Source organism: Anomaloglossus baeobatrachus, chromosome 5 (genome assembly GCF_048569485.1).
Source record: "Anomaloglossus baeobatrachus isolate aAnoBae1 chromosome 5, aAnoBae1.hap1, whole genome shotgun sequence".
Classification (NCBI taxonomy): domain Eukaryota; kingdom Metazoa; phylum Chordata; class Amphibia; order Anura; family Aromobatidae; genus Anomaloglossus; species Anomaloglossus baeobatrachus.
Window position 1 is genome coordinate 526,855,242 of NC_134357.1, and position 27,918 is coordinate 526,883,159.

Sequence of the window (27,918 nt, forward strand, 5' to 3'; positions counted from 1 at the left end):
CGACTAGCCAAGGGAACTAACGCCCTTGCAACTAATCGTTGGCCTCATTAGCATATCATATTGGATCTTTAGAAATACTTTTTCTAAAGATCTCTTTATCTATGCTAGTGTATACAGGGACGCTTAGGCAGGGATTAGAAATATGCACTCATGATTCTGGGAGCATATTGCACCTGACAGGTTCCCTTTAATGGAATGGAGCAGTGGATTTAAAAGAAAAAATAAAAGAACAACAAGTCCTTTTTAAGCTTTTTTCATACATGATGGCAGCTCATAGTAGCAATAATAACACTGGCTTTCAGCACTAAAAATAAAAACATTTGTGCCATTTTACTTTACGCTGTTTACTAATCACAATAAACTATATTTTTAATGTTTTGTAGTGGATACTATTACATTGACCCAAAATGTATCCATGTTTCTTGTAATTGTTTTACAGATTTATGTTTTTCATAACGCTATAGAAAAAAATCTAAGTCCCTTGACCCTGTCATATACTCACCGTCCACCGGCTTCATCTTCTATTGCTCCCGCTCCAGTCAGTGTCGGCAATATGTGACATTCCACTGCCCTCCATGGAGAGTGCTGGAGGTCACAAATCAATAGATCTCTAGGAGAGCCCCATTCTGGCCTCGTTTTGTCTCTCATACATATGCATTGGGACCTTGTGATGTAATTTTTGACTCCCGGCCAGACAAAAGTTACTGTCACAAGGTGGAGCAGTGTCTGTAAAAGGTGAAGATGCCAGAAGGCAAGTAAAAGACTGGGGACAGGGGCTTACCTTTAAAGCGTCACACCAGCCCTGAAAAACAAAAAACACTGGAGTGGTGCCTTAATATATAGATCTGTATTCCCCAGTATATTATATTTAAGAAGAATACTATTGAGATTTTTTGGCTGAGAAAATTCTCTTGTATATTAAAGATGAACGAACCTTTGGAAGTTTGGTACGGAAGGCACATTCAAACCTTGAAAAAGTTTGGTTTGTGACCTTGACTTGATCCAAACCTCAATGGAAGTCAGTAATTGGGCATTTCATGGCTATACCCACATGCCGCCAGCCATAAGTAGAACACTTTCGGGGGAAGGCTGGGTGGGGTTTTTCAAAATCATGTTATTTTTTTTTATGTTCACACTACATCTGATCATACTGATTTTACCCCCAGTGTAAGCTGTTCAAATACTGCACGTGGTTCACACAGGGCTGAGCATCACTCATACCCAAGCACAGCGCTGCTCACTTGAGCAGTTTGCACTCGTAACTCAATCGAACTTCGAACCCGAACTTCGTTGTGGTTTTTTTGGAAGTCAGTTTCCGAACCCGAACTCCGAACATAGAACCTCATGTTCGCTCATCTCTATTGTACATGACAGTATAGTCTATGTGGTAATATTTCTTCCTTCTATATCAGGTGTCCATGAATAGAGAAGTATCTCCTTTGTAGCAGCTCAGAAGGGCACTAATGCTACAAAGGAGAAACTTAAAAAAAAAATACTGTAAAAATCATTTAGGTGCTAAATTTTTAAGAATAGAAACCACATAAAAACTCTATGTACCCAAATCCTAAACAGTCAACTTATATTTATACAGTAGAAGCTGTTACTTTTCTGCAGTTAGATTATGGCTTATTTTTAGGAAATGTTATTTTTTTCATGAACAACAATTCACTTTTTTTTTTTTAATAAAAAAACCCCATCATTTATTCAAATATAATCATGGCATCAGATTCTGGAACATCATTGTAACTCTCGAAACCCTGAATTCCATTATGAATTTCTTGAGATCCTATTTCCTTTCTCCATGTACAACACTCTAAATTAACCGGTAGTCACGAACAAAAATCAACATTTATTCAAACACGGTCATGTCATCCCATTCTGGAACATCATCATAATTTTCCAAAGTCTGGATTCCACTGTGAATTTCTTGTGACTCTATTGCCTTTAGAACCATTGGCCCCAATTTCTCATGTCTAGCAATAGCGCTTTCCTTAAATGAGCACCTCTTGTCCATGTAGCCTGCTTTTAGCGCATTGGCAACGCAACTGTCAGAGATTTTCTCCCATGAATTCTTCACCCAAGTCACAACATCTTGTAGGTTAGGCTTTTCAAAGTTGCCACTCTGATTTGTTTCCATTCTATTTTCAATGTAGTCATTCATTTCCATATGTAAATGGTCCTTGAATGACTTGTTTATTGCAATATCAAAAGTCTGGAGATAGGTAGTCATTCCTGCGGGAATCATTATTTGATCTATTTTTCTCTCATGAAGGAAGTTCGTCAAGTTTTTAGCGCGGTGTGTACTGGCTGAATCCCAGACTAGGAGGCCTCTTTGGTCTCCTCGCAAAACAGGCGGCAGTATTAAATCGACCCACTTCCTTATAACTGCTTGTGTGCACCAGGCTTTTTCGGTTTCAAGAATATAAATATCTGAAACACATTCAATCGTCTCCTTCTTGCCCTTAGTAATGATTAGAGGTGGAGCTTTGGTTCCATCCAGACGAATTGCCAAAATACAGGTAATATTTGCACTTTCATAACCAGTGGAGGGAAAGTAGACTGAGGAGGCACCTAGCTGATCAAATGTCGTTTGTGATCCTTGGCCCATAAACACTACAGTTTCGTCCATAGCAATCATATTCGAAAGTTGGTATTTAGAAAAGTCCACGCCATCAACAAAGGACTTGAATGCAAGTGCTCGTTTAATAACTTCATCATCTTCCAGCTTCAACAATGTTGTGGATCGTCTTAGAGACATTTCACATCTCTGTAGGAAGCCATCAAGCCAATGATCTGATGCTTTGAAATTTTCCCTGGATATTTCTAATTGTGGTGCCATTGTAAAGGCAAATTCTTGAATATCGGCTCTGCGCACAATTAAAGCCTTTGCTCTCCTGTCAGCAACCCATTCACAGATCATGTCTTCCAGCTCACGAAATAATGGATGCCGACCTGATCCACATTTGCGCTTCTTAGCATTTCCCTTGGACACCTGTTGACTGAGGTTATCGTAGTCTGCTCGCCATTTTCGGACCATTCGGGTATTCAACATCCTCTGTTTGCAGAAAGCAGTAAGGTTTTTGCCTAGGGAGTCCTCCACGATTCTTTTCTTGTACTCGACGGAATAGCTCTTTCTTTTTGAACTCAGGTTGTCTAGGGGTCAAAATGTACAGTATATTTCTTGTTCCTCTGTTTACCGGTAAATACACTACTATACAATAGTAAATGGTGGATGTCTATTTACCAATAAAAGCAAGCACCCTGAAAAAAAATTATCACAATAACCAGACCCTTTTAGACTCAAAACAAGGAAAGTTGGCAAGTACCAGTGGCGCATGGGCTCTTACATACAGATCTGTGTCACTTCTTTGAAAGGTGCTTCACTGTCAGGTCCCTTACCATTCAGTGCTCCATTCCACTGCAGCCAAGTGTAGCGATTGGATCCTCTTGGTGCCTGGCAGCAGCCACAACTCTTGTGAGTGCACTGATGCCAGTGGGATTAAGTAATCTGTGCGTGAGAGCCTGGCACTAGCCAACCCTTATTGATGTGGGGTCTTTTGAGTGCAATACTTTTCAGGGTGTCTGCTTTATTTTGGCAGTGTCTGCTTAATGACGGGTCTACTGTATCTCTCCTGCAGTATTCTATTTACTTGTAACTAGGGCTTATTTTTGAAGTAGGGTTTATATTTCAAGCATACTCCAAAAATCCTGTAAAATCATGCTAGGGCTTATTTTTGGGGAAACACGATAATATTCACCTGGGTAGCCATATGTAGGAATCTCCTCTTTACACTGCTCATCACCCATCACATATGTCTCTGTAGTATTGATTTGGGTCAGATCTTCACCCTGAAACAAATATTGTAAAAGTCACAGATGCAGAAGTCACATCTATGATCAGCTGTAATCCTGCCATCTCCACCGTTCTCATTACACAAGTATAAAACATATAATACTGGTGGATAAACAAGACTAAACAATTTTTGATGAAGAGAAAAAGACCTGTTGACAAGGAACGGATGACAGATTTTCTCTGTAAAGGGATTGAGGTGTGACAGGGATAATGGCATCGGCTGAAGGATCTGAAAATAGTACATGTCCCTCTGAGTTCCTGGTGCAGTCATCTGTGAAGAATAATACAGATTTTATTACATATCACAAAAAAATTCCCTACAAATTGAGATACAATTCAAGACTTTAAACAACAAAGAAAGCACTAATACGAGATTTATGATGTTAGGCCACAAGGCCTAGCTCGTGTCACTTCCTTTCATGACGATGTAGTGCTTTTTGTTTGAGAGTTACATTCTTGAGAATAAAATCCATATCCACATCAAAAAGAAGGGTGCAAATAAACCCTAAAAAGTCAACTTATCGTATGTATCAATCTGTGACTTCTCTGCACTTAGTGGTTACTACTCACCTGGGTAGCCATATGTGGGATTCTCCTCTTTACACTGCTCATCACCTCCCACTTTTGTCTCTATAATGTTAAGATGGGTCAGATCTTCATCCTGAAACAAATATTGAAAATGTCACAGACAGATGGAGAAATCTCGTCTATGATCAGCTCTAATCCTGCCCATCGTTCTCATTATACAAGTATAAAATATAGAATACTGGTGGATAAAATAAGACTACACACAGTTCTTGATGATGATGGAAAGACCTGTTGACAAGGAACGGATGACAGATTTTCTCTGTAAAGGGATTGAGGTGTGACGGGGTTATTGGCATCTACAGAAGAATCTGAAAATAGTACATGTCCCTCTGAGTTCCTGGTGCAGTCATCTGTCAAGAATAATACAGATTTTATTACATATCAATATCACTGCCTGGAAATTACATTCATCTTTATATTAGAAATAGTGATGGGCGAACCCAGAAGGTAAACGTCTGGATCGACGTGGGTTCAGAACTACCTGTGCACCAATCATCGAGACCAGAGTTCTCAGGGAACTCAGATTAATGATGCGGGGGTCCTGCAACTTGAGTAATTAAAAAAATAAAGGAAAAATACAAAAAAGAGAAAAACAGGAGTGTTATATTTACAGAGTCTCTTGCGTGGCTTACAGTGCTTCTGGGGCCGCTCATTAACCTCATGCATATCCACTGCTTCCCGATCATCTCTCTTTGGTTGCAGTCAGACTGCAACCCCACCCTGTGTGACAGTGTCTGATTGCTTTCAATCAGAGACGCTGTCTGTGTGTCTATATTGGTGTAAAAATAAATTTAAAAAAATGGCTTAGGGTTCCCCCATATTATGATACTTGGCACAGATAAGGCATAAGACTATAGGCTGCAGCCCCCAGCTGTGTGCTTATCTTGTCCATGCATTCAAATAAGAGGGACCGCATGCAGTTTGTTGATTTTGTTGCCATTATTGAAATAACTAATTTTAAAAAATGGCATGCGGTCCCCCACAATTTTGATACCCAGTCAAGATAAATCCCGACAGCTGGGGGTTGGTAGTCTTAGGCTGGAGAGACCCATGCTTATTGCTACCCCAGCGTAAAAATAGCAGTCTGCAGCTGCCCAGGATTGTCACATCCATTAGATGCGACAATCCCGAAACTTTACCCAACTCATTCGGATTGCCCTGATGCAGTGGCAATCGGGGTAATAAGGGGTTAATAACAGCTCACAGCTGCCACTACGCCTTAGATTAGTAATGGGAGGCGTTTCTGAGACCCCCCATTACTAATCTGTAAGTGAAAAGAAATAAACACAAATACCGAAATAAATTCTTTAATTGAAATAAAATACAAAAACACCACCCCTTTATTAACACCAAAACACCCAGGTCTGACGTAATCCACACAATGTCCCACAATGATTCCAGTTCTGCTACATTACTGAAGGAACAGTGTGAGGGCATAGAACGCGACAACCTGCTGTGGGCTTGAGGCAGAAACTTGCAGAAAGCTGCAGCGATAAGCGGTAACGTCACTCAGGTTATTTGTGGTCACAGCTGCAGGTTCCCATGGTCCTCCACCTGTGTCCGCAGGTAGCCTGACCTCAGGTGACCTAAAAAACTGAGTGACCTCACCTCAGAAGAGGTCAATGAGTTCACAGACCTGCATCTTCTGGTAGAAAACTGCTTTTTTTTGCCAAGAGATGCAGATTTGGTGCTGAAATTTCTCCACCAAATTACTGTACCCAAGCTACACCTCCTGGCAAAAAACCCAAAATATCAAAACACCATGCGGTTTTCATGCGATAGTGATGAGATTTTTGTCAGGAGGTGTAGGTTGGTTGCAGTAACATGATATAAAAATTTCAGCACCAAATCTGCATCTCTTGGCCAAAAAATGTACAAAAATAGTTTTGAAGCAGTTTCAGTGCAGTTTTCTGCCAGGAGGTGCAAATTTGCTGCAGACATGTATTCACCAAAGTCGAAGAGCCATGTGCTCAAAACGTTCCTGGTGTAGTCATTGAATTTAATTTCTGGAGACTTGGAGATTTACTACATTGTATAATACCTGCCAATAAAAAGTGTTGTTTTCAAGAAATTTTCATTAAATACTGGATTTTATCTAAAAAGACGGAAGATGAATCATTCATCCATTGACCTGTGTTCCAACGTTGAACAGCAGCGGGATCCTTTGCTTCTACACCAACGAGAGTCAGGACGGTTTCTGGGGTGAGATGGTTGTTTCTTTCCTTAATTGCAGACATTTCAGCACCAAATTTGCACCTCCTGGCAGAAAACCGCACTAAAACAGTGTGAAAATTGTTTTGTGCACTTTTTTGCTAAGAGAAACAGATTTAGTGCTGAAATAATTACACCATATTCCTGCACCCAATCTACACCTCCTGGCAAAAAAAAATAAATAAATCACATCTAAACTGCATGCGTTATGACGCATTATTGATGCGATTTTTTTTTTGCCTGGAGGTGTAGATTGAGCGCAGGCATATGGTGTAAAAATTTCAGCACCAAATCTGCATCTCTTGGTAAAAAATATGGTTTTCTGCCAGGAGATGCAGGTATATGAACTTAGCGACCTCACTGAAGTCACTGAGTTTAATATGAGGTTACCTGAGGTCAGGTTACCTGAGGTCACAGGTGGAGGACCGTGGGAACCTCCAGCTGTGACCGCAAATAAACTGAGTGACATCATCGCTCATCGCTAAGGCTCAGTCTCTGCCTGAAGTCCACAGTAGGCAGTCATGTTCTATGCCAGCGGGATGTGCCTTCAGTAATGTAGCAAAGCTGGAATCGTCGTGGGATCTCGTATGGATTAAGTCGAAACTGGGTATTTTGGGGGTTAATAAAGGGGTAAAAGTGGGTGTTTCTTTTTGTATTTTATTTCAAATAAAGGATTTTTTTGATGCTTGGGTTTATTCTTTTTACTTACAGATTACTAATGGGTAGGGTCTATGAGACCCCCCCATTTGTAATCTAGGGCTTATTGGCAGCTGTGAGCTCTCATTAACCCTTTATTACTCCGATTTCCACAGCACCAGGACAATTGGCGTGAGCCGGGTAAAGTTCCGGGATTGTCGCATCTAATAGATACAACAATCCTAGGCGGCTGCAGGCTGCAATTTTTAGACTTGGGAGTCCCAATAACCATGGGCCTTCCCAGCCTGAGAATACCAGCCCCCAGCTGTCTGTTTTATCATGGCTGGGTATCAAAATTTGTGGGTGGGGGGGTAAATCGCACACTATTTTTTAAAATTATTTAAATAATTAAAAAAAAAAAAAAAAGGAAGAGCTGCATGTGGTCCTTCTTATTTTGATACACAGCCAAGATAAGCACACGGCTGGGGGCTACAGCCTCTAGCTGTATGCTTTATCTATTCTGGGTATCATTATATGGAGGACCCTATGCCTTTTTTATAATTTATTTATTATTACAACAACATAGGAACACACATGGCCCCTCTGAATGAAGAAAACAGTGCACATGCATGAGTGGCCATGGAAGTGGCGTTACAGCCGAACTGGAGACTGGTAAGTATAGTGCGCCTCCTGTAATCCCCCTATTCCTTCTATCACCATTTAAAACATCAGATTCTGGACCCCATAGACTGGTATGGGGACCAGTGTCCAGCCAGATATCCGGGATTAATTCCGGGCCGGAACCGGGTTTTTGTTTGTTTTTTTTTCAAATCCGGTTGGACACGCCGATCCCAGGTATTTGCGAGTCCACCCATCACTAATTACTAACTGTATTTTATAAACTTTCCCTACAAATTGTGATAGAATTCAATTGTCAAATGACTAAGGATGAGTGCACATGATCAGTGTTTGCAGCATTTTGGATGCAGCGTGTTTTTGTTGCGTCCAACATGCTGCATTGTACAGTAGAAGCACAGTGGATGGCATTTATAGAAATTCCGTACTTTTCTCTGCAGCGTAAACTGACCTGCGGCATGGCTTTCGGATCTGCACCATGTCAATTTATGCTGTGGAGACGCGAATGTTCTCCGCAGAACTGTCTGAATCCTGTCTGAATCCTGATCGTCTGCGATCATCTGCGGACAGCACTCGCAGCCCCGCAGGAGGACACGCTGTGCCCAGGAGGGAGCGTGTCCTTATCATGTGCACAAACCCTAAAGGGTGCTTTACACGCTGCAACATCGCTAGCGATTGCTAGCGATGTCGAGCGCGATAGCACCCGCCCCCATCGTTCCTGCGACATTTGCTGATCGCTGCCGTAGCGAACATTATCGCTACGGCAGCGTCACACGCACATACCTTGTCAGCGACGTCGCTGGAGACACCAAACAATCCCTCCCTCAAGGGGGAGGTGCGTTCGGCGTCATAGTGACGTCACTGCGGCGTCACTAAGCGGCCGGCCAATAGAAGCGGAGGGGCAGAGATGAGAGGGATGTAACATCTCGCCCACCTCCTTCCTTCTGCATTGCCGGTGGACGCAGGTAAGGAGATGTTCGTCGCTTCTGCGGTGTCACACACAGCGATTTGTGCTCCCGCAGGAACGAGGAACAACATCGCTATGTACGAGACAACGATTTTTGGTGTTTGGACGACCTCTCCAAAACCAACGATTTTTGTCTTTTATGCGATCGTTTAAGGTCGCACGTACGTGTTACACGCTGCAATGTTGCTAACGATGCTGGATGTGCGTCACAAACACCGTGACCCCGACTATAAATCGTTAGCGATATCGCAGCATGTAAAGCCCCCTTAAGACTTGAGACAACAAAGAGGATGCAATAGGTCTGCAAATTTTTTTTTCTCAAAAGCTGTTTTGGTTATTCCATGTAATCTTTATGTTTTTGGGTGCCCTGAATCTGAAAAGGACCTCCTTTTTGTCATAGGACATTACGTTTTCTGACAATTTAGGTAACTATGTTAAATAAGGCAATACCTCAAAATAAATGAAAATAGACTTATAAAATTAATTTTGTATTACAACTTGTATTGATAAACTCTTCATCAGCTATAAGCCTTCAATTCTCTTGTCCGACGAACACACTTTCCTTCAATTTTGCCCCCGAGAGGCCTGTAAACTTGTTGACCAAGTATTTGAAGCACTCTCCATCTCTTGGAAGTGAGTTTGCAAATTACTTCATCAATCCCAATTTTATGTGGAGAGTTGGTAGAAGAACATGTTTTTCACCAACTGTGAGCACCCTCGGCTGCCAACTCTTCTTGGTCCAGTGATTTCGTCGACTGTCCCATAGACACAGAAAACAAGGGTATTTGGTATACCCAGCTTGTTGCCTGAGCAGTATTCACAAGACTTTCAAAACCCCAAACACTTTCCAACCCGTGGTCTTCATATTTAAGTTTACAAAGAACCAATTCCAAGTTCTCGTAGGTTTCCTTGACATGTACCGAATGATCTATGGGATGAAAACATAAAAATCACCATTGTGGAGTTAAACTGCTTCGAGACTTCTTTTTGAAGAATCTATAAAAAGATGCAATTGCGCTGAATGATATTGGATTTTGAATTGACCCATCAAACGTTCGACATCGATGCAATAACCAACATGTCTTCCTCGGCAAAGTAAGGAACGAACTTCTTTTCATGATGTCTAAACCATGAAAAAGACACTCCTGACAACAATAAATTCCTGCTTTTGAGCCTTGATCCGAGTAACTTAGCGGCATCTTTGGGAAGATTCAATTCTCTTACCAAATCCTTCATCTCCTCCTGGGAAAACAATTTTGGTCTTGTATCATCTTCAAAGTCAGAACTTGATTCATCATCTGGTTCAGGCATAACTCCACCTTCATCGGAGCTATTGATCTCTTTCAGGTAGTAGCAGGGTCCTTGGGTACTGGTATATCTATACCATGAGGGATGGGACGAATTGCTGTGTAAAGATTGGGGTATGCAATTGAATGCTTCCATTTTGAGTTATACCCTTTCACATCACATGAACAAAAGTAACAATCGTCCCTTTGGTTCTTTTCCTCTCGCCATACCATAGGAATCCCATAACGGAAAGCTTTTTTCTTATACCTGAACCAATTTCGGAGGTCCTCAGCACATTGTCTGCACACTCTATGAGGCACCCAAGCTTTATTTTGATCTCCAAGCTTTAGTCCGAAGTATGAGAAGTATACTTTTTTCACAAAGTCTGTAATATTCAGCTGTTGCTTCAACATTGTATGTTCACCACAAATGGAACAGAAACAGTCAGGAGACTTAATACACTTAGGGGCACTTTGCACACTACGACATCGCAAGCCATGCTCGCGATGCCGAGCGCGATAGTCCCCGCTCCGGTCGCAGCTGCGATATCATGGTGATAGCTGCCGTAGCGAACATTATCGCTACGGCAGCTTCACATGCACTTACCTGCCCTGCGACGTCGCTCTGGCCGGCAACCTGCCTCCTTCCTAAGGGGGCAGGTTGTGCGGCGTCATAGCGACGTCACACGGCAGGCGGCCAATAGAAGCAGAGGGGCAGAGATGAGCGGGATGTAAACATCCCGCCCACCTCCTTCCTTCCGCATAGCCGGCCAGGACGCAGGTTGGAGATGTTCCTCGCTCCTGCGGCTTCATACACAGCGATGTATGCTGCCGCAGGAACGAGGAACAACATCGTAACATCTGTCTTTCCCAATTCATGGAAATGACCGACGCTACACCGATGATAAGATTACGACGCTTTCGTGCTCGTTAATCGTATCAAAAATGCTTTACACACTACGATGTCGAGAGCGACGCCGGAAGTGCGTCACTTTCGATTTGACCCCACCGACATCGCACCTGCGATGTCGTAGTGTGCAAAGTGCCCCTTACGCTTAGCCATAATGCTAATTTTGGGAAACACGGTTGAATAATGACGAACGAACACTAACTGAGATGAAAAAGTGTGAACAGGCGAGAACCAAGAAAAAACAAGCCCGGGCATGTCCGAGCCCATGCGCTCAGCTTGCAACATATTGATGCTGATTTCATTAGCTCACTCTGAAAGTTCTTTTCTTTGAAAGTTATATTTTTTTGGCACTGTATATCTTGAATGCACGGATGTGAATTGATAATTTTCACTTTAAATTTGGTTAAAAACCCTAAGATCAAAAAATACCAAAATTGGGAAAAATTTACTAAATGATTTTTTTCTATATTTTTTTAAATTTTCAGCCACCAAAATACATGGAGATTAGATGAAAATAATAAAACAGCTTTTTAGTCGTGCGCCTGTGATTAGGTCACAAGGTTGTGCCCTTTCAATTTGTTACTTCTTTTTTGAGCATGTCTATTCCATAAGTTCATGTTTCACTTTGTCTGAATTGTTTCCAGTTTTCCTCTGTATTGTCTGGCTCATGTCACTTTCTTTCATGATGTAGTGCTTTTTGTTCAAGCGTTACATTTTTAAGAATAAAATCCATATCCACATCAAAAAGGAGCGTGCTAATAAAACCTAAAAAGTCAACTTATCATATGTATCAATCTGTAACTAGTCTGCAATCAGTGATCACTACTCACCTGGGTAGTCATATGTAGGAATCTCTTCTTTACACCGCTCATCACCCCTCACATATGTCTCTGTAGTATTAATATGGGTCAGATCTTCACCCTGAAACAAATATTGTAATAGTCATAGACAGATGGAGAAGTCACATCTATGATCAGCTCTAATCCTGCCATCTCCACCGTTCTCATTACACAAGTATAAAACATATAATACTGGTGGATAAAACAAGACTGAGCACAAGATCTTCACAGCCGTCTACACATCATAGGGAGATTTCATGACACCTTCTCTCCATCTACCTGATGATCCTGAGGAACATCGGGATTTTCTTGCCTACAGTCCTGTGGAAGAAGAGGATGGGGACATCTCTCTGGTGTCCTCTCATTGGATAGAACTGGGGGAAACACATACAGGGACTGAATTCATTCCTTACATACAGATAATTATAGACCGTGTGTATTTAGTCCTGTCTATTACCTGGTGGTGTGAGAGGCTGGGGATCCTCTATTTTGACGTCCTTGTACAGATCTTTTTGTCCTTCTAAATATTCCCACTCTTCCATGGAGAAATAGATGGCGACATCCTGACACCTTATAGAAACCTGACACATACAATTATACCGTCATCCCCCCCGATCCCTTCATATTGTTACAGTATAATGTCCCAGCATTCCCAGCAGTGTCACCTCTCCAGTCAGCAGCTCAATCATCTTGTAGGTGAGTTCTAGGATCTTCTGGTCATCGATGTCCTCATGTATCAAGGGGTGAGGTGGAGGCCCCGTGATTGGGCTCAGGGGTCTTCCCCATCCCTCAGACATAGGGTCCTGACAGCGATCACTAGAGGTCTTCTTCACTACTGTGTAATCCTGGTTATGGAGAGACACATTAATAAAGCTCACTACAGACATTTCCAGAGTCCTCACCTCTCCAGTTCTGTCCATCTGTTATTCCCATAGATAAGAATGATGTAATGTGACGTCATCAGAATCTCTCACCTCTCCAGTAAGCCGGAAGAGGATCTCTAGGGTGAGGTGTAATATCCTCTCCGCCATCTTGTCCCTGTCTCTATTCATCCTTGATGAGTCAATCAGGAGAAATCTCTTATATAGAGGATCCGATATTGCAGGGACCTGAATGGGGAGATGACGATGTAACATCAGAAAGACCCCGTGTAATAATACAATTATTGGAGACAAAAGGGGCAACATATGAGGAGACAGAAAGTGTAAATGTTGTATTCTCTTTTTGTTTATGGACTGGATCATATAATATCTCATGAAGGCAGCTCCTCCATGTCCCACATTTTCACATGAAAATTACACTAATCAGTGGCAGCATGTAGGGCACAAGATCTTTCTGAACCATTATGGAGCAGAACAGTCACATCACTTACAAACTGGCATCCAATAATGTCATTGCAGTGATGTAAACAGAGACTGAAGGAAACAATGAGATCATCAGTGCTGGAGTGGAATTACGTCATAAAGATGGAGTGTGGCCTAAAAGCCATGTCTTTTATGTCCGTCCCCCAGAATCTGCCACCTATACGGACAGAGGTGGAGATTATCACTACGAGAGCTGCTCAGGTCACAGGGACTCTGGATATATTAGAGGAGAACGGCAGAAACACAAAGAGATGAGACTGGGAGGGGCCACGAGGGGGATTAACTATAACAGCCGCAATTGTAAATGCTGCCAGAAGAAACTGAGACAGAAACAAGTGCGGTATACATGACCGCCGAGAGACTTCCTCAGGAGACGTGTACGCCTCTATCTATTCATTGTCTATGGGATGGCGGAGAACAGAGTGCGGCTCAAATGGGTGACAGATTCCTTTAGCTGAACCCCAGAATGACTAATATAAATGTTAATATGTTGTCCAGTCCTTAAAGGGTTACTGCCCCCTGCCCCAGTAATGGAGAATCTCCACATACCTCCACCTGCAGAGCCCCTCACTAGATATATGGCTGCTCTGTGCTTACAGGACCTGTGATGATGTCACATGGAGGGGAGGAGTCAGGGGTCACATGATCAGCTTCTCAGCGTATGCAGGACTCTGGTCTGCTTGGGTGAGGTGAATATTTGAGTCCAGGCCGCATGTTCCCGGCAAACAAAGAAATGCTCTGTAATCACCGGGTTTTTCCTCAAATCTTCTCTATTGTTTTTATTTTTTTAATCAAAATTGAAAAAAGACACACCACATTTAGGAATACGCTTTCTTAGTAGTAACGAGTAGACATGAGCGAACCTACGTTTGTGTTTGTACCGAACACAGACTGTACAACCCCCCCCCAGAGTTTTGCTGCTTTACGAATGCAAACCACTCGCACAAGTATCGCTGTGCTCGGGTACACTCGGTGCGAACCATTTGAAGTGTTTGATCGGCTCGCACTGGGGGTAACACCAGTATGATCGGATCAACAATACAGAAAAACTCTGCCACTAGAAATGATCTGCTTATGGCTGTCTGCATGTAGGCACAGACCCGAGTTGCCCAATTAGTGACTTCCTTTAGGTTTCAGGTCAAGTCCAGGTCCCAAACCAAACTTTATCCAAAGTCTGTCTGAACTCGCCGAACCAAACATCCGTGGATCTGCTCATCTCTAGTGATGAGCGAGCACAACGATGCTCAGTACTCATAATAAGCAGTCGGACACTTGGATGGCCTCACCTGATGTACCAAATATAATAGAAGTCAATTTTTCTGGAAAATCTTCTGTAAAAATATTCCAGTTCCCTATTGACTTCCATGAGGTGGGTCCATCTGAGCATCCAACTGCATCGTAGTGCTCTCTCATCACTAGTTATGAGTACCAAGCACCTGAGCATTGTAGTGCCCACTCATCACTGGTAACGAGTACCAAGCACCCGAGCATGGTAGTGCTCATTCAACACTGGTTACAAGAACGAAGCAGGCGAGCATGGTGGTGCCCACTCATCACTAGTTATAAGCACCAAGCATGGTAGTGCCCGCTCATCACTAGTTACAAGTACTGAGCATGGTAGTGCTCGCTCATCACTAGTTACGAGTATCCTGCATCCGAGAATTGTAGTGCTCACTCATCACTAGTTACAAGTATCGGTCATCTGAGATTGGTACTGCTTGCGCATCATTAGTTACGAGTACCGTGCATCCGAGAATTGTAGTGCTCGCTCATCACTAATTACAAGTACCTAGCATCTGAGCATGGTAGTGCTCGCTCATCACTAGTTACGAGTATTGTGCATCCGAGAATGGTAGTGCTTGCTCATCACTAGCTACGAGTACCGAGCACTGTAGTGCTCGCTCATCACTAGTTATGAGTATCGTGCATCCAAGAATTGTAGTGCTCGCTCATCACTAGTTACAAGTACCTAGCATCTGAACATGGTAGTGCTCACTCACCACTAGCTACGAGTACCGAGCACTGTAGTGCTCGCTCATCACTAGTTATGAGTATCGTGCATCCGAGAATTGTAGTGCTCGCTCATCACTAGTTACAAGTACCTAGCATCTGAACATGGTAGTTCTCGCTCACCACTAGTTACGAGTACTGAGCATGGTAGTGCTCGCTCATCACTAGTTACGAGTATCGTGCATCTGAGAATTGTAGCGCTCGCTCATCGATAGTTACAAGTACCTAGCATCTGAGCATGGTAGTGCTCGCTCATCACTAGTTACGAGTATTGTGCATCTGAGAATGGTAGTACTCGCTCATCACTAGTTACGAGTATCGTGCATCCCAGAATTGTAGTGCTTGCTCATCACTAGTTACAAGTACCTAGCATCTGAGCATGGTAGTGCTCGTTCATCACTAGTTACGAGTATCATGCATCCGAGAATTGTAGTGCTAGCTCATCACTAGTTACAAGTACCTAGCATCTGAACAACCTGGTAGTGCTCGCTCACCACTAGTTACGAATACTGAGCATGGCAGTGCTCGCTCATCACTAGTTACGAGTATCGTGCATCCGAGAATTGTAGCGCTCGCTCATCGCTAGTTACAAGTACCTAGCATCTGAGCATGGTAGTGCTCGCTCATCACTAGTTACGAGTATTGTGCATCTGAGAATGGTAGTACTCGCTCATCACTAGTTACGAGTACCGAGCATTGTAGTGCTCGCTCATCACTAGTTACGAGTATCGTGCATCCCAGAATTGTAGTGCTCGCTAATCACTAGTTACAAGTACCTAGCATCTGAGCATGGTAGTGCTCGCTCATCACTAGTTACGAGTATCATGCATCCGAGAATTGTAGTGCTAGCTCATCACTAGTTACAAGTACCTAGCATCTGAACAACATGGTAGTGCTCGCTCACCACTAGTTACGAATACTGAGCATGGCAGTGCTCGCTCATCACTAGTTACGAGTATCGTGCATCCGAGAATTGTAACGCTCGCTCATCACTAGTTACGAGTACCGAGCATTGTAGTGCTCGCTCATCACTAGTTACGATTATCGTGCATCCGAGAATTGTAGTGCTCGCTCATCACTAGTTACAAGTACCAAGCATCTGAGCATGGTAGTGCTCGCTCACCACTAGTTACGAATACTGAGCATGGCAGTGCTCGCTCATCACTAGTTACGAGTATCGTGCATCCGAGAATTGTAACGCTCGCTCATCACTAGTTACGAGTACCGAGCATTGTAGTGCTCGCTCATCACTAGTTACGATTATCGTGCATCCGAGAATTGTAGTGCTCGCTCATCACTAGTTACAAGTACCAAGCATCTGAGCATGGTAGTGCTCGCTCATCACTAGTTACGAGTACTGAGCATGATAGTGCTCGCTCATCACTAGTTACGAGTATCGTGCATTCAAGAATGGTAGTGCTCGCTCATCACTAGTTACAAGTACCAAGCATCAGAGCATGGTAGTGCTCGCTCATCACTAGTTACGAGTACTGAGCATAATAGTGCTCGCTCATCACTAGTTACGAGTATCGTGCATTCAAGAATGGTAGTGCTCGCTCATCACTAGTTATGAGTACTGAGCATGGTAGTGCTCGCTCATCACTACTTAAGAGTATCGTGCATCCGAGAATGGTGGGGCTCACTCATCACTAGTTACGAGCATCTAAGCATGGTAGTGTCCACTCATCAGTAATCAGTAGTTTGATTAGTATTTTCATACCAAAACGAGGAGAGTCTGTATAACACAGAACAGGTGTCAATCTTTCAATTATAGTTTTTCTCTGTAAGTTGTATTTCTGGCTTTGGTATACATACACTGATGTAAAAATAGTGACGAATAAACCCAATGTTTTGGGTCACACACCATTGATTAGGCTAAGTATAGACACAAAAACAGTACAATATAAGAAAGTACAACAAATGATGCACACAGAGACAATAGATGAAAAATCAGTAAGCCAGGACACGACACTACACTACAACTTTTAAGGCCATGTGCACACATTGAATATTTGGTGAGTTTTTTACCTCAGCATTTTTAAGTCAAAACCAGGAGTGGAACAATCAGAGGAAAAGTATAATAGAAACACGTCCCCACTTCTGTATTTTTTGTCCACTCCAGGTGGTCTTAAGGGTACTTTACACACTGCAACATCGCTAGCGATCTCGTTAGCGATGTAAAATTCTAGATATCAAGTGCGATCTTTTGAGATCGCACATGCGTAAAATGACCTATGTGCGACCTCGCGATCTAGAATTTCACATCGCTAACGAGATCGCTAGCGATGTCGCAGCATGTAAAGTACCCTTTACAGTGTTCAAATTCAGCAATCCGAAAACTGCATTGCGGTTTAGAGCGCATGTCAAGAGGGATGTAATAATACAACACATGAGCCACATGACAACAGAAGGAAAAAGTACATTGTCTTTCGACTATTGTCAAATGTAAAGAACTAAAATATATAGTAAAAGTATCAGGCCTAGACTGGCAATCTGCAAAGGCAGGCAATAATCCGCTGGGCTAGAGTTCCAAACCACAAAGTGGGACACCAGTCCTTTAAAACATCCACTTGCCTTACACTGTCTGTGTGCATTCAGACGCGCGCACACTCACAGCCTTGCGCGGCACATACAGCGCTGTCTCTAACAGCACCATCGCCAGTTTGTCTTGGGTTGGTTTCAGACGTCCGTGTTTCAGGTACGTGTGACATCCGTTTTTAAAATGGATGCTACACGTACCCATATTATTATTTGCTGTTAATCATACGGCTGTGTTTTGACACAGACCTTGTGACCTCTCATGTCCCTGCATGCACACACGGAGACATGTCCGTTTTTCCGGGTGTCACACTGATGTGATCCGTGTGACGTCAATGTGACACGTACCGGAGAAAACACAAGTCTTTTTGATAAAAATAGTTTCTATATTTACCTCTCTCCAGCGATGCTGTCTCTGGCTCTGCTGCCTCCCGCTCTTTATCACCGCTCATTATACTCACTGAATATTCAGTGCCCTGTGGAGCTGGAAGCAGGAGCATTGCGGGGGACTTCAGTGCCAAGGACCGCATCGATGGGTGAGTATACAGCAGTGTGTGTGTGTGTGTGTGTATGTGGTGAAAACATGAAAGCCGGAACATCGCGGGGACAGCATCGGGGACTCATCACAGTTGCCAATGAACTCTAATGAACCCGTGAAGCTGTAGCACGGGTGTCATGGGGGTCATCAGGATGTCATCACAGTTCATTGGGAGCTCCAATGACCTCCTGGATGTCACTGTGCTTGCAGAATACTCACCTGTCCCTGCGGTGCTGTTCTCAGCGGTGCTGTATCTAGCGCTGTCCCTGCGATGCTCCAGCTTCAAGGTCCTGAGTGCGGTGAATAATCGATGAATATAATGAGCGGCAGTCAGGAGCGGGAGGCAGCAGAGCCGGAGACAGCAGGTAAATATGGAAAAAAATTATTTCACAGACACATGTTTTTTCCGGTATCTGTCACACGTATGCAAACACTGTGGTCACACGTGTGCCACGCGTATGACCATAACCATGCGTGTGACTGGTACCTGATTAAACACGGACGTCTGAAACCGGCCTTGTACGCAGTGTCACACTCTCTAGTTCCTGCTGACAGGTAAGAAGCTGGATACTGCATACCCTGCGCTGCCGTTGTAGCCTTTCATCTTCTGCCCATATCAGGGCTCTTTGTGACTTCCAGTATGGAACCTGTGTATGTAAAGCATCAGCGCTGTGTTCCATGGAATATATACAGTATACAGTGCCTTGTGAAAGTATTCGGCCCCCTTGAATTTTTCAACTTTTTCCCACATTTCAGGCTTCAAAAATAAAGATAAAAAATGTAATGTTATGGTGAAGAATCAACAACAAGTGGGACACAATTGTGAAGTTGAACAAAATTTATTGCTTATTTTAAACTTTTTTAAAAAATAAATAACTGAAAATTTAAAAGATCGCACCACCAACAGAGCATCTCACCCGTCGCACCTCCCTGCTCCACACAGCGTCCACTGCCGACAGAGCATCTCACCTGCCGCAGCCAGCACAGCCCCGTACCGCTAACAGAGCATCTCACCCGCGCCAGCACAGTCTCACACCGCTGACAGAGCATTTCACCTGCCGCAGCCAGCACAGCCCTGCACGGCCCTGCTCCATACAGCGGTCACCACAGTCAACACAGCGCCCATTCTCCACCACCCTGGTAAGGCTACATTCAGATTTTAAGATGCACCCCTCATTTTCCTCCCAAATTGTTGGGAGGAAAAGTGCATCTTATAATCTGAAAAATACGAAATATATATATATATATATATATATATATATATATATATATATATATATTAGTATATATGGTATATATATATATATGTATATATATATATATATATATATATATATATATATATATATTATATATATACAGCAGTCACAGCCTCTTATAATGTATACACACCTGTCATAGCCTTCTACAAATGAAAAAAAAACACTGATTAATATAAGAGAACACTTTTTGATAGCTGCAAGTTATTGGTGTTAATCTGGAACCTGGTGCTAATTTTGTTTAATTATCTGACAAACCCTATTTAACTAGTATCCTGACTTTCCACTTTGCACTGACTGTGCAAAAATGGGTGTGCTGTTCCAAAGTGGCTAAAACCCTTCGGCAGCAGGTTGTCCAAATGAAAGCCAAAGGTGTGACCCTATCAGCCATATCGAGAGATGTTGGTCGTTCCAAGTCTGTGATTTTGAGTACATTGCATCTTTACAACATCATAAACTCTTTCAAGTCCCCCAAGAAGGCTGGTTGCCCTCGAAAGACAAATGCAAGAGTAGACAGGATAATGCGGAAAATCTCCATGGGTAATTGTTTCAACACTGCAGCACTGAACAGGGTAAGGATCTGTCTCGTCATACAGTATCACGACGTTTAAGAGCATTTGGACTGAAAGCCCACTCTACAGTGACCAAACCTCTCATTAACAGGAAGACTCAAAAGGGTAGAAGTGGTCCATGTGACATGAACTCTGTCAGTGCCTAGCATGGGTTAAGTTTCTTAAAATTCAGCCAGACATGATGATAGTTTGTTTATAAACAGGGGATAAGCCCCTCATTGTTTTTACAAGACTCTTAGGCGGGCTTTGCACGTTGCGACATCGCAAGCCGATGCTGCGATGCCGAGCGCGATAGTCCCCGCCCCCGTCGCAGCTGCAATATCCTTGTGATAGCTGCCGTGGCGAACATTATTGCTACGGCAGCTTCACATGGACTCACCCGCCCTGCGACGTCACTCTGGCCGGCGACCCGCCTCCTTATTAAGGGGGTGGGCCGTGCGGTGTCAGTGCGACGTCACACGGCAGGCGGCCAATAGGAGCGGAGGGGCGGAGATGAGTGGGATGTAAACATCCCGCCCACCTCCTTCCTTCCGCATATCCTACGGGAGCCGCGGTGACGCCGGTAGGAGATGTTCCTCGCTCCTGCGACTTCACACACAGCAATGTGTGCTGCCGCAGGTGCGAGGAACAACATCGGACCATCGTGTCAGCGTAATTATGGATTACGCCGACGCTACACCGATGATACGATTACGACGCGTTTTATGCTCGTTAATCGTATCATCTAGGCTTTACACACTATGATGTCGCATGCGATGCCGGATGTGCGTCACTTTCAATTTGACCCCACCGACATCGCAGCTGCGATGTTGTAGTGTGCAAAGTGCCCCTTAGGAGTCTAGTGTTAAAGTTCTTGTTGACTCATGTATTTGCCTTGGCCAGTAAAGGTCAGATACCCAGACAAATCAATTATGTGAATCTCCGATTGTATTACTATGTGTATTCTGCAGTCTTTGGTATTGGAAATTAAGGAAGTATGCAGGTCAGAAATTGCAAATATCCAGCAAGATATCCAGCATGTCGCCCAAAGAGTGGAAGTTTTAGAAGATGACCATGATGAAAGAAGAAACTATGTGACCCATCTTCAATCCACAGTGGCAGCACAGCACGAGGCCCTATGCGAGTATCAAAGACACCTGGAAGACCTATACAATAGGGGGCGCCTCCATAATGTAAGGGTCAAAAACCTGCCAGAACAATATGGAGAAGAAAATCTATTTGAGGTCGTGCAGGCCATATTCAACAAAATCCTACGAGCCCCTCTTTCCCACAGAATAAGCCTAGACAGAGCACACAGAGCCCTCAGACCAAAAGGTGCCTCTCACATGCCCAGAGACATTATATGCTGTGTCACTGATTATAAACTTAAAGAGAACATCATGCTACAAGCCAGGAGATTACGCACCATAGAATATAAAAATCATCCTATTCAACTCCTCCCGAATCTCTCATGGGTCACTTTGCAAAAAAGGAGGCAACTCAGACCCTTCTTGGACATTTTGAGAGAAAAACAGATCCTATACAGGTGGGGATTCCCCTTTAGCCATTCGGCCAGAAAGAATGATCGCACAGCTACAATCAAGGTTACATCTGACGTGCCTCAGTTCTGTGAAACCTTAGGGATTCCTATCCCAAAAATGCCAAATTGGGGATTAACACCCCCACAACCACCACCTCCGGCAACCTGGCGTCAAGTCACCTCCAAGAGACACAGATCACCTCCATCTCCAAAATCCACCAAACCAAAAGAGGGTGGGTCTGCGCAAAAGAGATAAGATACAGGATACCTGGCCATCTCAAGCCCATGGAATAATCTATTAGGACCGCATTGAGCACTGTAAAAAACGGCTGTGGGGAGCAGACGTGCAAGGAATTAGACTTTTAGTTTTTTTGTTCAAGATACCAACACAGTTTTCTTTCTTCTGTTGAGTTATTTTTCCTGGTTCTTTTTTCACTGCAATTCAGGAGCACTGTGTTGCCCCTGGGATTTGAGACCCCCTAGAGTACTTCCAATTCATAGAGGAGACTCAGCTCTAGAGATAGATAAACCTATCTCCAACTTCGTGTTACATGAAGATGTTCGAGCATGGTTTTTCCTTTTTTTTTGTCTGTAGATGTCTGGAAAAACCAATTCTATGATGTTATTGTTGATATATTTGTGCATACTGAGTCTAAAGGGTACTTTCCACACAACGATATCGCTAACAATATATCATCGGGGTCACGTCGTTAGTGACGCACATGCGGCACCGTTAGCGTTATCGTTGTGTGTGACTAAAAGGAGCAACGATCAATGATTGGAAAAATGTCAAAAATTGTTGATCGTTGACACGTCGCTCCTTTTCATAAAATCGTTGGTGGTGCATGCCGGATTGTTCGTCGTTTCTGCGGCATCACACATCGCTATGTGTGACACCGCAGGAACGACGAACATCTCCTCACCTGCGTCCACCGGCAATGAGGAAGGAAGGAGGTGGGCGGAATGTTCCGGCCGCTCATCTCCGCCCCTCCTCTGCTATTGGGCAGCCGCTTAGTGACGTCGCTATGACGCCGAACGCACCTCCCCCTTGAAGGAGGGATTGTTCGGCGGTCACAGCGACGTCACTGAAAAGGTATGTGCGTGTGACGTTGCCGTAGCGATAATGTTCGCTACGGCAGCGATCACCAAATGTCGCAAGAACGACGGGGGCGGGTGCTATCGCTCGCGACATCGCGAGCAATCGCTAGCGATGTCACAGCGTGTAAAGCACCCTTAAGTGTTGTCTGTCCCTCCCCTCTTCCCCTTTTCTGTTTTCCTAACCTGTACTGTATCAATTTGATTGACATAATGTGTACTGGCTTATTTAAGGTGCTACGGAGCAATCTGGAGCAATCTGGCTGAATTCCACCTCGCAGGGCTGATGGCGCTGCAGTGGCTGAAACTGGGTAAGACACGGAATCCTGGGTATTATTCAAATTCGACCACTTCAAATTTCAATCATGATTCATATAGTATCCATAAACGTTCAGGGTTAAACTCTAATATCAAACGAAGGCTAGCCCTACAGGAAATAAAATCTTCAAAGGCAGACATAGCTTTTATACAGGAGACCCACCATGACGACTCTGGCTCATTCCAATTTGCAAGAGGGAAATTCCCCATGGCATACACAACACTCTGTAATAAAAAGAGAGCAGGAGTGGCCATTCTCATTGCTAATAGTTGTCCTTTTCAAATTACTAAATTCATCAAAGACTCAAGGGTCCGGTACTTTATCCTGACAGGACAACTTAAGGGAACTCCCATTGTCCTCTGTAATATATAAGCACCAAACACAGGGCAAATTCCCTTCCTAGAGTGAGCCCTAGCTAAAATAGCGTGAGAGCTCCCTTCTACACTGTTTATACGGGGCTACTTTAATATGCCGCTTTCAGAGATAATAGACAGAAATTCCTTGAGAAACGCACAGCCTGATCAGACAATCAAAACCTTATTGGGCCCTGATTCACAAGTATGCGCTTTTTGATCTGTGGCGGGTGACTGACCCTACCTCTCGACAGTACACCTTCTACTCTCACCCACATTCTACGCATACACAAATTGACACTTTATTGGGTAATCTTCCAGCCTTGTGCCTCACTAAAGACTCCTAAATTGGCCATTTTACATGGTTGGATCATGCCCTGGTTCTGCTTGATTTCTGCAGGTCTGTCTTGGCAACGAAGATATGTCACTGTAGATTGAATGACCACCTTTTAACACTAGAACTACTGGACTCGTGACACCTATATAGAAATACATAGTGCAAAGTAGTCAAAATGACTACCTCAGTAGTTCTAGTGTTAAAGGCCCCCATGCATCAAACTATGCTTATGGGCCAGCTGGAAGTTTTTTTCCAGTTAAACAGTGGCTCTTTTCCCTCATTGTTGACTCTATGGGAAGCACATAAATTAGTTATGAACGTCAACTGTATCTCCCTGGCATCCTACCTGAAGAGAGACGCTAATGAGCAGTAGCAAAAGCTCACTGATCGACTTGCGCACATAGAGCGAGAAATGCTCACCGCTAGGCTAAAGTGCATAGTGGATGTGAGGAATAGGCTGAAGGATCTAGCTGTCAAAAACATAGAGAAGTTGTTGATGTACCCCAGACAATAGTATTATGAGAAAGGCAATAAGGCTCACTCAATACTTGCAGCGCAACTTAGAGATCGGATGGCACAGTTTACACCTCTGACTAAAAGAGATGCACAAAGGCACCTGATGTACGACCCCCAGAAGCATGCAAATGCCTTCAGGGACTATTATGTAAGACTATATTCACTTCCCGCTGCTCTTCCGACAGATGTAGACGCAAGGAACCGCCTGCTTAATGATTATCTTGCAGCCCGATCACTGCCGAAATTACGTATGGAGGCCCTGAATACACTCAATGCCCCAATTACTACTGAAGAGCTAGTCTCTACTATTAAAGAACTTCCACAGGGAAAGGCATTTAGGCCCGAAGGCTTTTCTTACCTGTACTATAAAACATTTCAAAATATACTCATCCCTCACATGCAGACTCTATTTAACTCATTTCTAAACGGCACCTCAATCCCTACCTCGATGTTGCGATCCCATATAACAGTGATCCCAAAGCCAGGAAAGGACCCTGCTGATAGCGTAAGTTACCGGCCAATATCCCTGCTTAATGCGGATTTAAAAATATTTGCAAGAATACTGGCCACCAGACTATCAGTGCTTATCCCACAGTTAAGGCACGGGGACCATTCGGGTTTCGTTCTAGACAGACAAGCGGGGACAATACCAGAAGAACTATAAATGTTATTGATGCCTTGACCCATCAAAAAGAGGAAGAACTACTCCTCAGCCTCGATGCAGAAAAGGCCTTTGATAGACTTGGTTGGCCCTTTTTGTTTGCCACCCTTAAAAGATTTGGCATTGAAGGGCCTTTTCTGTAGGCTATCCATGCTTTATATACAGATCCAGAAGAGTTGATAAAACTTCCCCATGCGTCATAATCAACTTTTCCCGTTTATAATGGCTCCAGACAGGAGTGCTCTCTCTCCCCCTTATTATTTGTACTATGTATAGAACCTTTGGTAGCGCAAATTCGGGAAAGTCCAGATATGCAAGGGTTCCAGATTAAAGGGCATGAATATCAACTGTCACTCTTCGCAGACGATATCCTTCTAACAATACGAAACCCCCTGGTGTCCCTGCCCAATCTTCATTCCATCCTGGCTGAATACGGAAACCTTTTGGGTTATAAAGTCAACACCACAAAAACGGAAACTCTAACGCTAAATTTAAAGCCATCTGATCTCTCCTCACTACAATCAGCATTTGAGTAAGCGTGGAAAAAAGACCGCCTAAAATACCTTTAACGGGAGATTACAAAACACTTTATACACATAAATTCCATCTTTCTTTGAGGATCTCAAAAAGACACTGGCTAAATGGGACAAGCTTCGCCTATCCTTCTTTGGGGGGATGGCCTCCATTAAGATGAAGATTCTCCCAAGGTTTTTATACTTGTTGGAGACGCTCCCCATACCGATCCCTAGACTGGAGATATGGCGATTGCAGAGATGGCTGAACAGCTTTGTTTGGGCCTTGTGAGATAGGGGGGGCATTCATATGCGACGGACGGTATATATCCCCCAGAATGCGTACAGAAACATATTAGAGCCCTACATAGTGGTCAGTCCGCTATCTCCAGTCCGGGTTGTGCAGGTGGCTCATGGCCACAACCATCATTTAAAAGGTCTCTGTAAAGGCCTGGGTGGGGCAGAGTCTGCTTTGTAAGCTGCAGAGCAGGAAGCGGAGGAGAGTTCAGGCCTGTGTGGAACGATAACATGTCTGTGGACCCTCCTGGAATAACAGAACGGGGTATAGTAAGACCGTCTCCTACGGCAAGCAGTGCGTGTGTGACGGGGAACCGTATGGACTGTGTGTCCCGGAGGACATTTACCTGTTCAGCGATGACAATAAAGCTGTTTGGATCGGACTTTTTTGGGTCACTGTCTCTTTGTCGTCCTGGGGGACCCCCACCCCGCTACATTATGGTGGAGAATGCGGGCAGTGAGAATTGAGGCATACCCCACCGCTGCATGTCAATAATCAGGCCTGCTACGCTACGGTATAAACCAGCTGATGACATGCAGGAGCTTTTGCGGCAGTTGGTACTAACGCAGCAGAAGCAACAGGAGCAATTGGGTCTGTTCCAGCAGCAGCACCAGGAATCCCAGAATCAGGAGACCCAGAGACAGCAACAAGAGGCGAATGTATTGGTACGGCAGCAGATTGCGGCCCTGCGTGAGACACCGCCGGCAACTGCCTCAGACCGACAGGGTTCGCTCTGCCCTGCGGAAACTAAGTCCGGAGGATGACGTGGAGGTTTTCCTTACGGTTTTTGAGCGCACCGCGGAGCAGGAAAAACTGCCGGCAGACCAGTGGGCAGAAGTGGTGGCTCCGTTTCTGATAGGAGATGCCCAGAAAGCCTACTTTGACCTCAGCCAGGAGGACTACGAGAAACTGAAAGGTGAGATCCTTGCACGTCTGGGGGTCAATACATATGTGAGGGCTCAGCGAGTATTTTCATGGGTCTATGTGGAGACCTGTCCTGCCAGGTCTCAAGCATATGACTTGTAGCATACACTACAATTGGTGAAAAAGTGGTTACAGCCCAGATGGTGGAAAGGGTGGTGGTCGACCGGTTGGTGCGGACTTTGCCAGTCGCTATAAAACGTTGGGTGGGGCAAGGAGACCCGGGTAACCTGGAGCAGGTGGTGAGTCTAGTTGAGCGATATACCGCCACACAGGACTTTATACGAGACTCTGCCCCAGTGCGTCAGGCCCGACGGTCACAGGACCCTGGCCGAGATACACGTACGGCCCTGGTGAACAACAAAACCCAAGCCCATGCAGAGGGGGTAACCCGCACTGAGAGTGGCAAAAAACTAGTCCCCCCAAGAATGGTAAAAAAAACTGGTGGGGCCACCGCTATGAAGTGCTGGAGATGTCAAGGGCCAGGACATATCGCCGCTTATTGCCCTTTGATTACGGAGTCCATGGATTGTGGGTACACACGCCGAATGTCTATGTATGCTAATACGGTGTATACTGCACGCCCTATTCTTGAACCTCCTCTTTGTCACGTGTATGTAAATGGACATCGGGCAGAGGCCCTGTTGGACTCAGGCAGTATAGTGACCCTCGTTCATGGGTCACTGATCTCAGGGACAGAATCCCCGGAGAGGGAAGTTGGGATTGTGTGTATACATGGTGAACTCCGCAAATATCCAACAGCAGAGGTATGCCTCTCAACTCCGTGCGGAGACGTGACACATGTGGTAGGAGTGGTGAAAACTCTACCATACGGGGTAGTGATGGGAAGGGATTTTCCGTTGTTTTGGTACCTCTGGGAGAGAAATAGTACTTTTCCCCAGGCAAAAATGGGTCCGGGTGCAGAACCCGATGATCCTGAGTCGGGGATACCTGCTGTAGGGATCACCAACCTAGGGACAGGGGGAGAACCTGACAGGGGTCCCCTAGAGGTATTGGCAGGGGAAAGTGAAGAGACCGTAATGACCCCGGAGCTGGAAATGTCCCGGGAGGCCTTCGGGACGGCGCCGCAAAGGGACCCTACCCTCTCCCAGGCATGGGAGAATGTAAAAGAGGTAAATGGGGTGGCTCAACAAACAGGGGCAGAAGTTGTTTTTCCCCA

General features: G+C 44.3%; 2 protein-coding genes across 2 annotated transcripts in view; both read right to left on the bottom strand.

Annotated features, from left to right (window-relative positions):
• LOC142312901 (uncharacterized) overlaps nt 1–27,918 on the bottom strand; it is a 266,818-nt gene that overhangs the window by 2,840 nt on the left and 236,060 nt on the right. The window contains 3 exon segments of the mRNA XM_075351888.1: nt 3,759–3,849; nt 4,003–4,124; nt 4,424–4,514. Of these exon segments, the coding sequence (XP_075208003.1) occupies nt 3,759–3,849; nt 4,003–4,124; nt 4,424–4,514 (304 nt within the window).
• Nucleotides 12,524–13,896, bottom strand: LOC142312108 (oocyte zinc finger protein XlCOF29-like). Its single transcript, XM_075350991.1, has 3 exons — nt 13,840–13,896; nt 12,901–13,035; nt 12,524–12,771 (listed from the first exon to the last, which is right to left on the bottom strand). The coding sequence occupies exons 2-3, from the start codon at nt 12,976–12,978 to the stop codon at nt 12,547–12,549; spliced, it is 303 nt and encodes a 100-aa protein (XP_075207106.1). The 5' UTR covers nt 12,979–13,035; nt 13,840–13,896; the 3' UTR covers nt 12,524–12,546.

Excerpts from the sequence above, each read along its gene's own strand:
- LOC142312108 (XM_075350991.1), bottom strand. The coding sequence starts at position 12,978 with ATGAATAGAGACAGGGACAAGATGGCGGAGAGGATATTACACCTCACC. Across the intron at positions 12,772-12,900 it reads TCTTCCGGCTTACTGGAGAG|GATTACACAGTAGTGAAGAA; the intron begins GTGAGAGATTCT and ends CTCCATAACCAG.